This window comes from Podarcis tiliguerta (assembly GCF_965153285.1).
Source record: "Podarcis tiliguerta genome assembly, chromosome: 9".
Taxonomy (NCBI): Eukaryota; Metazoa; Chordata; class Lepidosauria; order Squamata; family Lacertidae; genus Podarcis; species Podarcis tiliguerta.
The window spans coordinates 1,717,336-1,729,835 of record NC_139542.1 but is presented as its reverse complement, the minus strand read 5'-3'; the positions used below and the strand labels follow the sequence as shown (position 1 = coordinate 1,729,835).

The 12,500-nt window shown below is 49.0% G+C and overlaps 1 protein-coding gene across 13 annotated transcripts in view; it reads left to right on the top strand.

Moving 5' to 3' along the window:
• The window catches only part of DYSF (dysferlin), a 175,258-nt gene that overhangs the window by 109,921 nt on the left and 52,837 nt on the right, over positions 1-12,500 (top strand). For 7 of the 13 annotated variants that reach the window (XM_083398138.1, XM_083398134.1, XM_083398133.1 and 4 more), the window contains 5 exons: positions 1,490-1,516; positions 3,729-3,770; positions 8,958-9,059; positions 9,927-10,088; positions 11,413-11,578. In XM_083398138.1, coding sequence (XP_083254264.1) covers positions 1,490-1,516; positions 3,729-3,770; positions 8,958-9,059; positions 9,927-10,088; positions 11,413-11,578 — 499 coding nt within the window. The remainder of the gene's footprint in view (positions 1-1,489; positions 1,517-3,728; positions 3,771-8,957; positions 9,060-9,926; positions 10,089-11,412; positions 11,579-12,500) is intronic. The other 6 variants (XM_083398131.1, XM_083398137.1, XM_083398132.1 and 3 more) reach the window with 1 other exon arrangement.

The following is a 12,500-nucleotide window of genomic DNA, read 5'->3' as shown; positions in this document are numbered from 1 at the left end:
ACTAGGAACTCCCCCGGGGTCACCAATAGGGGGCGTGCCTTAGGCCTTCACCTCCTTAGGCTTCGGACAGGGCCACGCCCCCCAGAATCCTTTACCGGGCTACCCTTCAATATGTGGGGCAGGTGATAGCGCTTCCTCCCCTCTTCCATCTACAGAACAATACCAATGCCTAACCTCCAATACCCAGAAAGTTGTGACGATTTGCTATGAGGTAGGTGAAAACCAAGGGGCTGGTGCCAATTTGCCAAGTGGAAAAATTCTTACCAGGCCCCTAAACCAAGGTCCATAGCAAGGTCAGAGGAACGAAAACCTTAAAGGAACAGGAACAGCTGGTAGGCGGGAAAAGAGGGAGATCCCCGGCCACACCTACCTTAAGTAGGTGTTGTGATGATTTGCCAAGAGGTAGGGAAAAACCACGTGGCTGGTGCCAATTTGCCAAGTGGAAAAATTCCTACCAGGCCCCTCAACGATGACCAACCAAGGTCCATAGCAAGGTCAAGGAAAGAAAACCTTATAGGGCAGGAGGGTGGGAAAAGCAGGAACAGCTGGTAGGCGGCAAAAGAGGGAGATCCCCAGCCACGCCTGCGTTTAAATAGGGCAGGCCACGCCCCAAGAGCCAGCCAATTGACTGGCCAGGGGGTGATGCGGCTGGGGATTCCCCCAATTGCTTGGGGACTGGGGCCGTGGCGCCCGCAATCCCACCTCCTCTCCAGGGCGGAAGTGGCTCTAGCGGATCTCTGGGCCTCTGCTGCCTGGTGGTCTATGGTGTGTTTGCATGAAGTCTGCACAGTCAAGGAAAGGAGGGTGTGCTTCAGCCCTCTTTGAACCGTGGCTGGTGAGAGACTGAGCAGGTCTTTAAGTTCTCCTTAGCAAGCAGCTGTTGCTTGAAGCTGCATCCTGGACCCCTAGCCTAGGGATGTGGAAGCCCAGGAGTTGGGGGCAAACTGCAGCCTCTTGGCTTCTCTACATGAACTTTCCCCAGTCCACAACCCTGTTTTGGGCTACAACTGCCATCAGTCCCAGAATTACATGGGCATGCTGGCCAGAGCTGATGGGATTTGTAATCCTAACCCCTGGAGGGCACCCCTGGAGGGAGCCGCCACCCTCCCTTTCCGAATGTCTAGCTATGCAGCTGTGCCCAGCAAGTTCCACCCGTTGATGCTCACAGCGTCTTTAATTTATTTCCCAATTAAAAACACATTTATATCCTGCCATTCCCCTTGTTTGGATTTGAGAGCAGCGTGCAGCAATTCAGCTTCGAATCTTCAGAGCTGGCCGGCTGTCACTTTTCGAATTTGGCTGTTTGCTATAAACAAGAGCTGAATGCGTCCAGCCACGGATAGGGCGCAAAATGCGATTTCTAACACTGACAATTGCTTTTTGGATGTGTGCAGAAAACAGTGGCATTTCTGACCTTTTTCTGTCTCTGTCCCCATCCCCATACTGCCCTCTTCGCTCCACTTCCTGCGCAATTGGGAAAACTCCACAGACTGAACTTCCGTCTGTCTTCGATGAGGTGAGGCTCTTTGGAGAACTTTCTCTCTCTCTCTTTCTGTCACTCTTGGTGTGATCCAGGGAACTTGTCACACACAACCCCCCTCAAAATGGGAGCTCCACCACAGCCCAGGAGCCTGTCCATCCATCTCACCTGTTTGTAACAAAGGCCTTAGGTGAGCCGAGGCTCATCGGAGAGCACTGCTGCCCCTAGCCAGGATGGGAGCATCTCACCTGAAGACCCTCGAGAGAAGTCTAGGTGTCCAAGGATCATGCCAGCCCACAACAGAGGAGGAGTGAGCTGGGGGCTTCTCCACTAAGTGGACCATAGATCAAGTCTCTCTCAGACCCCCAGCCCATATAGCTCAGTGTCAGGGCTCCTGTCCCAAGCCCTGAGACAGAGGCTCCTCAATGTAAGAAAGCAGACTTGGCTCTCACCCACCCTTCCATTTTCCCCACCACTTTCTCTCGTGGCTTAGCACTGAATTGGAGCAATGGCGATTGGGTTTTCCACGGATGGCTGTTTGTTCTGAGTTAGCGGGACCAAGTGATTTTCCGAGGGGACTGGTGGGGCGAAGGCAAATCCCCTCGGACCTGTGGCTAGAAAAAGAAACCGCTTGAACCTGTGTGTTATGTACTGAGTTGAATAGGATCCAAAAGGCAGCAGTCTGATTGGTCCTAGAACAATAGGATTCAGCAGTCTGATTGGTCCACAGGAGCCACCCAATCCAGTTTCAGTTGGAAGTGAATCCGCAACCTGACTGGCCTACAGGTGAATCCTGGAATTAGCCAATCATGTGGGGCCCATTGTGTAAATAATGTATATAAGGGGAACTTTCATTCCTCCTCACCATTATGAGCGGAATAAAGAGCCTGAAATCCACTCTCAACTCCGAGTATATTTCAATGTGCTTTCTAGAAGTGTGGCCAAGTCCTTTATTCGAGTTGTGTAATAATTCAGGGGCATTGCCCAAGGCACAACTAGGAAATTTGAGATGAGCCTGAGACTGTATGAAAGCGCCCAAGATGTCCCAACAGATGGGAATATGCCTCCGGTCAGCTTTTAAAGGCGAGACATGGCACCCTCGCTCATGAGACTCTGCATGTGAAGCTGGTGTGCTAGGACCTGCATGCTTCCTTAAGAGGCAGGGGTCCGACCACAGAGTTGGCTCCAGGTTCTTGGTGGCAGGGTGGTGGTCAACCCCATTGACTCTTCTAGCTGACCAGCCCCCCTTCCAGGCTCTCTGGGCTTTGAGAGAGAGAGAAGTGATCTTCTCAAGACCAACCTGGAGATGCCACCATTGGGGATTGGACCTGAGATCTGCTCGCACGCGAAGCATGTGCTCTGAGTTACTGCCCATCCCATCTCCACCTCTGCTTTCCACCTGCACTTTGGAAGTATGGCTGATCTGCCTTCCAGGATGCTCTTAAGGATGGCTGCAAGCTCATGCATGAAGAGCTTTGGAAAGAAAAGCACATGGCTTTGTTAGATCTGCAGAGAACCTTCTCCCACTTCCATGGAGCTTTCTTTCCAAGAAAATTGGGGTTGAGATATCTGGGGACAGGGAAGGATAACGGGGGACTTTGGGTTGAATGCGGAAGATATAAAGGTAAAGGGACCCCTGACCATTAGGTCCAGTCGTGGCCGACTCTGGGGTTGCGGCGCTCATCTCGCTTTATTGGCCGAGGGAGCCGGCGTACAGCTTCCGGTTCATGTGGCCAGCATGACTAAGCCGCTTCTGGCGAACCAGAGCAGCTCACGGAAACACCGTTTACCTTTCCGCCGGAGTGGTACCTATTTATCTACTTGCACTTTGACGTGATTTCGAACTGCTAGGTTGGCAGGAGCAGGGAGCGAGCAACGGGAGCTCATCCCGTTGCAGGGATTCGAACCACCAACCTTTTGATTGGCAAGTCCTAGGCTTTGTGGTTTAACCCACAGAGCCACCCGCATCCCGATGGCCCCATACCTGAGGCCAGACTTGGAAGGAGAAGCTCATTTCCTACACAGGAGTCTCCCGCCGATCCAGGCTGTGGCTTCCCCCTCTTTTAAAAGCTCCAGAGAAAGGAGAAATCTGGTAGCCCCCCATAGCACCAGGGCTCTGTTGGTCCAGCAGCTGCAAAGATCTGCAGGTGCAAGAGGGTCCTTGCTCTGGTGATGTTCCTCATCTGATGTTCCTTGTCTGCTTTCTCTCCCCCTCCATCTTGCCTTGCCTGGGACGGGCGCTTCACAGCTGTGCACCCACCTCTTCTACCAAGAAGGGCTTCTCGGATGGGTATCATTGTGTTTTGCTCACCCTCTCCTTTTCCACCGCTTTCTGCTGGGCAACCATCTTGGGGACTGGGCAACTGGGCCAAAGAGCTTCAGAGCACTCCCCCTGGAGGAGAAAGGCTACCAGATAGCCGTGGGGGGCTAAGAACAGAACCTCCACAGGCAGGAGCACTGTATCTCGGATGCCAGGGACCAAAGACCAGAGGCTTCTGCCAGGCTGCGGTTGGAATGGGAGTGCTGGGCCAAAATGCCCCCTTCAGGGCAATTATTATCAGGTCTTTCCTATGAAATTCACCCGGATTTCTCCTTGAATTGGCCACATGCTTCTCTTCTCGTTGCCTTAAATGTTGGAAGAAACCTCACCCCCCCCCCCAAATATGCAGAATAAATGTCTGAGGCTCTTTTTGCCCATTGCTCACACTTCAGAGACCCTTGCCTTAACCCTTTGCTACCCAGCCATTCTAATTTCCTGCTCAGCATCATGGGTCACGGAGTCCATTGGGCAAGCAAGATTTTTGCAGACGTAATCTTTACAGCACCCCTGCGGCGTGGGTGTGGGTGTTTGCCAATGCCCCCTGTTTTCCTCAGAGCCAAAGGATATGTGAAGTTGGCATATTATTTGGCAGGGTGGTGGTGGTGGTTCAGAGAGTTTTAACGGTGCCTAGTTGCAGTTGCCTGGATGAACGGGTTTTTTTAAAAAGAATGTTTTAAAATGCAGGCCCTTCCCATTCCTGAAATTTTGGAGCCCAAATCTGGAAGCTCGCTGCTGAATTTGGGGTCCCCCACTGCTTTTGCTTCCCATAAATTGCCAAACAAGAGAGTCTGGCAGCCCAGCTAAGCCTGGCGCCAGCACCCGGCATTCTTGGGAAATTGCTGATACCCCACCAGGCCCTTCTTCAAATTATATTTCTCCCCCAATTCTCCTGTCGGTGCTGAGTCTGGGAGCCATTTGGACGTCCCACAACGAGGACTTATAAGCAGTGGCTCCCGGAGCCAGCTGTATGGCAGCCATTGGGGTTCTGCTTACTGCTGCCGGTAGGTGCTGCAGAGACAGGATGCAGCCCACCAGAGACCCCTTTGCTGGGGGGTAAATCCTGCCAGAGCCCTTGATCTCTGAGCCACCATGGCAGCTTCCTACTGCTTGGCTTGCTGGCTTGCTCTGTGCTGCAGCGCCCCCTCTGTGTGTGGCCAAAATGTGGTATTTCAGCGACTGGCTCATCAGGGATGACTCCGTGTTCCTGTAGAAGGGCAGACTCTGTCCCGGCTTGTCCAGCCTGGCTCAACTAATTCCTGGACTGTCTTTCTTGCATGCCGGCCTGACCAGCAGCTCTGACATTTCTCATGCTTCGCTTTCTACTTCTAAAGCAAATCTAAGCATTGGGGTGGGACTCAACCTCCTAAGCAAAGTTCACTCTGATGATGGTAATGATGATAATGATTTTATTTTATTTTATTTATACCACACCCACTCTGGACAGCTTCCGACACACATCAAAACATAATATATAACATCAAACAGCAACCATCTGATCCAATAGAAAAAGTCACAATAACTTTAAAATAAGCAGCTTCTATCAAACAAAGCAATATTCAACAAGCCATCAGAATCTAATAGCAAACCATAAAGTTAAACATCAGCAAATAATAAAGAGTTTACACTTATCAACCACAATAAAGAATTACCAATCTATAATCAATTAAAAAAAAACAGCAAATCACAATGTATACAATTAACAGTGATTGCCATCTAGCTCAAAATCTCCTGGCTAACTGACAGCTAATCAATACCCAACATCCAATCAATACCCAATTAGGTTGGGTCTTGCGTACCAAAGATGCAGATGATGTCACAGGAACGAAGGAGAGTCAGGCCACTGGCCAGTCTAGATCAGTCTTGTCTACACTAGCTGGAAGCAGGGTTTAGGCAGGCAGTTAAAAGTCAAAAGAGAAGGTGCCTGCTGAATCTCCAGTGGCAGAGAGTTCCACAGGGCCAGGCCCATGATACGAAAGGCTCGGTTTCTCATTGTGGTCAAACAAACCTCACCAACTCGAGGAACGGCCAATGGCATGCATGGAGAAGATATTGGGGATTGAGCTGGGATATTAGGGCTCAGGCAAAGTAGTTCATGGATTTGTAAATTTATGCAAGGACCCTGAGCCTGACTTGGGAGTAAGCGGGCAGCCAGTGGCAGCTAAGAATGGCGCCACAGGTTCTTGGCCGGCTGCTCCCATCCGCTTCTGCACCAGGGCCAAGGGCAGCCCCACCCAGAGTGCATCACGGTCGTCCAGCTGATGGCAATAGCTCATGTCCTCCTTTGAACGGTGGCACTGCCAACCTTGCAGCCGTTGGCAGAACAGTAGCCTGGCTTAGAGAAGACAGGGTCCCTGCTATGCACCCAACCCCTAAATCCTCCCGGTTTGCTCTATCGGGAGAGACATCCGTGGCTCCAATTTCCCCGGAGCGGACCTGGCAGAGCCACTGCTCCCGACAAGCTGTTTTGATTTGGCAGCTCCTGGCAACCGCCGAGGAAAATTGCGAGCCGACGTCGGAGCGCCTCTGGCAGCCCACCGCCCGGCATCCCTCTCCGTAGCCTTATTAATGCACACATATAGGGATCTATAAATAAATATGGCCTGATCTGATGTTTGAAATGTATCTGCCTCCTTCATTTAATGCAATAATACTTTAGCCTGGAAAGAGTGACTGGCTCCTAAATTGCTTCCAACTGCTGCCTTTGGTTCGGGGGCGCCTGGTCCCCACCCCCCAGACCCCGAGGGTTTTCCTTTTGCTCCGGTGACTAGAAAAGATCATGGTTAGGATGAACCTTGGGAACTTTTCTTGCTGGGAAAACTAGGGCGAAGGCAGAGCAGGAAGGAAGACTCTGGAAGCGGCTTCACTGTGATGAGTTCAAATATTATTATTATTATTCTCACACCCTTCAACCTTGTAACAATGAAAATAAAAATAAGGCATAAAAACAGACATCGCAAGGGTCTCGGGCGAGGTCAAAGATGTGCATCTTCAGCATCCTGTTCAATGAAGGTGCCAGGTGCGCAGTTTAGGAGCCACCACAGATAAGATTGCGTGTCGAGACCCCGCAGCCACCCCCTCGTTGGGAAATAACTCACACAAGGACACAGATATCGTTGTTGTTTAGTTGTTTAGTCGTGTCCAACTCTTCATGACCCCCTGGACCAGAGCACATCAGGCACTCCTGTCTTCCACTGCCTCCACAATTTGGTCAAACTCATGCTGGTAGCTTCTATGACACTGTCCAACCATCTCTGTTGTCCCCTTCTCCTTGTGTCCTCCATCTTTCCCAACATCAGGGTCTTTTCCAGGGAGTCTTCTCTTCGCATGAGGTGGCCAAAGTCTTGGAGCCTCAACTTCAGGATCTGTCCTTCCAGTGAGCACTCAGGGCTGATTTCCCTAAGAATGGAGAGGTTTGATCTTCTTGCAGCCCATGGGACTCTCAGGAGTCTCCTCCAGCACCACAATTCAAAAGCATCCATTCTTCAGCAATCAGCCTTCTTTATGGTCCAGCTCTGAGCATATTTACAAGCAGTTTATTCAGCATACATCAGGACAAAAGGAAAACATGTCTGATCTCCTTCGTGTCCAAAGTGAGACAGCAAAAAGCAAAAGCTAGACACAAATGGAAGTTCCCAGCAAGCTGTGCTGGAGTGTAAACAGTCATGTGACACACAACAATTCCACGTCTGTCCTTAAGGCTTCCTTCACACAGCAAGGCAAACACAACCCTCTGCAATGCGGGACCCAGCTCCCGACTGAAATCATTGCACGCCAGTTGTGTTTGCCTTGCTGTGTGAAGGAAGCCGAATGGCACTTCTGACTTCTTCTTCTTCTTCTTCTTCTTCTTCTTCTTCTTCCTTCCTCTTATTTTTGAAAATAATTTTTATTTCATTTTTACAAGTGTAGAGTTATAACAATACCAAATAAATATCAATGTTTAGAGATTTCTCTGAATCTCTAGACTTCCTTCCATCCATAGTGCCACTGTATTTTGCTCTGGTCAGACCTCACCTGGAGTACTGTGTCCAGTCCTGGGCACCACAGTTCAAGAAGGACACTGACAAACTGGAACGTGTCCAGAGGAGGGCAACCAAAATGGTCAAAGGCCTGGAAACGATGCCTTATGAGGAACGGCTAAGGGAGCTGGGCATGTTTAGCCTGGAGAAGAGGAGGTTAAGGGGTGATATGATAGCCATGTTCAAATATATAAAAGGATGTCACATAGAGGAGGGAGAAAGGTTGTTTTCTGCTGCTCCAGAGAAGCGGACACGGAGCAATGGATCCAAACTACAAGAAAGAAGATTCCACCTAAACATTAGGAAGAACTTCCTGACAGTAAGAGCTGTTCGACAGTGGAATTTGCTGCCAAGGAGTGTGGTGGAGTCTCTTTCTTTGGAGGTCTTTAAGCAGAGGCTTGACAACCATATGTCAGGAGTGCTCTGATGGTGTTTCCTGCTTGGCAGGGGGTTGGACTCGATGGCCCTTGTGGTGTCTTCCAACTCTATGATTCTATGATTCTATCCCCTCCTTGGGTCTTATTGTCAACGTTGTCAACTGCATATTATTTCATAATCCATATTTTAAATCTGTCCATATTGCCCATAATACTTGTTACATTACAAGTGTTATTAAACCCCTGCTAATGTTTTCATCTGCTTACAGTGGTCTCCTAGCTTGGTTTGCTATTCCTCTCTGGACAGGACTTTATCTTCTTTCCATCTCTGGGCTAGTAACATCCGCGCGGCTGTTGCTGCATACATAAAAAGCCTTTTCTGATCCTTTGGAATATCGGCACCTACAATTCCTAATAAAAAGGCTTCTGGTTTTTAAATAAAATCAAAGTTATTTTAAACATTTTTTTCATTTCATATCATTTCCCAGAATGCTTTTATTACTTTAGACAGCCACCACATACGATAAAAGGTACCTTCTTTTTCCTTATTGTACTTATCTTACACATTTTTGCTAACTTACTAGGAGTCAGATACCACCTGTACATCATTTTTGTATAGATTTATTTCAGCGTACAACATGCTGTGAATTTCAAATTGGTGTTTCATAACCTTTCCCAATCTGAAAGTTGAATATTGTGCCCCAAATCCGCTGCCCAGTGTATCATTGCTGATTTAACCTGACTCCTTTCCCTTTCTGTTCCAGTCTGAAGATTCGGACCTGCCTTACCCTCCGCCCCAGAGAGAGCCCAACATCTTCATGGTCCCTCAGGGGATCAAGCCCGTCCTTCAACGTACAGCCATTGAGGTGGGTGCCAGAGGCCACGTCAGCCATGCCTGGAGGGCCACGAACAATCCTCTGGGAGAGAGAAACTTTCATTTGATATGATCAGGCACAATGCATCGGTTCTGACAATACGATGCTGATTTTTGAGGGGTCGGTGACTCCCTGGTCCTGAATGGGGTAACTGTGTCCCGGAAGGACCAGGTGCGCAGCCTGGGAGTCATTCTGGACTCACAGGTGTCCATGGAGGCACAGGTCAATTCTGTGTCCTGGGCAGCTGTCTCCCAGCTCCATCTGGTATGCAGGATGTGACCCTCCCTGCCCATGGACTGTCTCGCCAGAGTGGTGCATGCTCTGGTTATCTCCCGCTAGGACTACTGCAATGCACTCTCTGTGGGGCTACCTTTGAAGGTGACCCGGAAACTACAACTAATCCAGAATGTGGCAGCTAGACTGGTGACTGGGAGCAGCCGCCAAGACCACATAACACCGGTCTTGAAAGACCTACATTGGCTCCCAGTACGTTTCCGAGCACAATTCAAAGTGTTGGTGCTGACCTTTAAAGCCCTAAACAGCCTCGGCCCAGTATATCTGTATACTCGGTCCAGTATATCTCCACCCCCATCGTTCAACTCGGACACTGAGGTCCAGCTCCGAGGGCCTTCTGGCGGTTCCCTCCCTGCGAGAAGACAAGTTACAGGGAACCAGGCAGAGGGCCTTCTCGGTAGTGGCGCCCACCCTGTGGAACGCCCTCCCACCAGATGTCAAAGAGAACAACAACTACCAAACTTTTAGAAGACATCTGAAGGCAGCCCTGTTTAGGGAAGCTTTTAATGTTTGATGCATTACTGTATTTTAATATTTGGTTCCCTTTGTCCTTCTCGAATTCAGATATTGGCCTGGGGCCTCCGGAACCTGAAAAGCTACCAGCTGGCCAGCGTGACGTCTCCCAGTCTCCTGGTGGAGTGTGGAGGGCAGATGGTTCAGTCGTGCGTCATCAAGAACCTCAAGAAGAACCCCAACTTTGACATCTCTGTCCTCTTCATGGAAGTGGTGAGAGGCCACCGCTCTGTGTGCTCATCGCACCTCTCTCTTGTCATCCTTGGCTGGAGAATCACCTTTGCTCTTTGAATCATACGATCAAAGAGTCGGGTGGGACCCTGAGATCATCTAGTCCAGCCCCCTCTTCCATCTTTATACTATTGTAGATAGTAACATTGCACCGCTTGAAGTAATAGGATGCATAAAAGCTGACTCCTTTTGGAATAAAAATCGTCCAGACCCATAAATGTGCTTCAAAGCTTTACTATCCAGAACTCCTTCAAAACAGGCACAAATCAATCTGTGACACATCCAAGCAATTCCAAAAGTCTTATGCTTATCCAAGCATGGGTTCTTTTTCTTCAATATATAAAATAATTACGAGTAAAAATCAAAGCACTGTCTCTCCCATAGGTTGCATTAGCCTGCATCTAGCCTAAGGCTATGCAAGTCCTGGAGAGGCTCATTTATATGACCCAAGTAAACTGTATCTGGGAACAAAAGACAAAGGCACCTCCCCTTCGAAATGGCGATTTGCAATTGAATACCTTGATCATGTAATCTAAGGTTAGACACTCTTGTGTAAGCGAGCAGAGAACAGCAGTAGTTAACTGGTTAGAGCTCAGAGAGCTTCAGAATGCTGCAAAGGAAATTTCCAATGTTAAACCCTTTCAGCAATATACCTAAGGCATTGTCAGAGACCAGGCTGAGGAGCTCTGATGAGGAATGGTGGGAGCCTCCCCCTCCCCTTGCTCCTGACCAGGATTCTGAAGCTGCCCAGGAGCAGTGGAGCAGTATAGATTTAGAACAGTAGTTTGCAGAGAGGCATAGTTCTGAAGGCAAAAGTTGGGAAGAACTGGGGGGTGAACAGCAAGGTGAAGAAGAATTGGAAAAGAAAGAACTAACAGACTCTCTCTTGCTCGAAAGTGTCGAGCCTATCAGTCCAAGGTCACGTAGAGCTGATAAGGTGGCTATACAAAAAGCATGGTGGTTGCGAAGTCAGGTTACAAGCAGTGGAAGTGACCAGGGAGGAAGTGGGTGGAAACCTTAGTTGGGAGCATCTTCATTCTGAGATGGACTCTTTGCTCTTTCGCTGTGATCATTAAAAATCTCTTTAAATGGTAAGAGGCAATTTTTGCTTTGTTCTGCTTATCCCACGGCCAAAGGGAGGGAGGAAGTTACTCTTCCAAATCCTGACAGGCATTCTCCATTTCGGTGTGCAATACAACAATTATACTTAACATATGCCCAGTGGAAAGAGGTCCACCCTCCCTCTTTCTCCTCTTCCTCCCTCTCTTTCTTTGCCTTGCTGTGCTAATTCTGCTTCTTGTTTCAGAACTTGCCAAGGGAAGATCTGTACTGTCCCCCCATCATCATCAAAGTGATTGACAACAGGCCCTTTGGCCGGAAGCCGGTGGTGGGACAGTGCACCATCCGCTCCCTGGAAGCATTTTTCTGCGATCCCTACAAGGAGGAGGCCGTGTTCCCTGAAATGCATGCAGGTATAATAATAATAATAATAATAATAATAATAATAATGCATTTTATTTATACCCCACCCTCCCCAGCCAAGGCTCAGGGCGGCTAACACCAGGTATAAAAACAATTGATTAAAATGCAACATAAAAACAAGATTAAAATACAACATTAAAATGCAGCCTCATTTCAATGGAAACTCAAATCAAAAACTTTTTGGGGATGGAAACGTCAAATCTTCACCAAGGCCAACTATCCAGACTGGTCCTACATGGGCCAGAAAAAAGCCTGGGAAATTGCCAAATAGGAGTTCCATCACTCTGTCTTACAGGCCCTGCGGAAAGAAATCAGATCCCACAGGGCCCTGGACTCATGAGACAGAGCGTTCCACATAACACTGGTCTTTAAAGACTTACATTGGCTCCCAGTACGTTTCTGAGCACAATTCAAAGTGTTGGTGCTGACCTTTAAAGCCCTAAATGGCTTCGGTCCAGTATATCTGAAGGAGCGTCTCCACCCCCATCGTTCAGCCCGGACACTGAGATCCAGCGCCGAGGGCCTTCTGGCGGTTCCCTCCCTGCGAGAAGCCAAGTTACAGGGGAATCAGGCAGAGGGCCTTCTCAGTAGTGGCACCCACCCTGTGGAACGCCCTCCCACCAGATGTCAAAGAGATAAACAACCTCCAGACTTTTAGAAGACATCTGAAGGCAGCCCTCTTTAGGGAAACTTTTAATGTTTAACAGACTACTGTATTTTAATACTTTGTTGGAAGCTGCCCAGAGTGGCTGGGGAAACCCAACCAGATGGGTGGGGTATAAATAATAAATTGTTATTCTTTTTCTTAGGTTCTTATGTCCTTAAAAGAGTCTCTTGAACTGGGAAAGAGGAGAATGGGCTGGTTGTGATTTGCACACGATTCCAGTCCTGCCTCCCCGCACTCTGCAAACC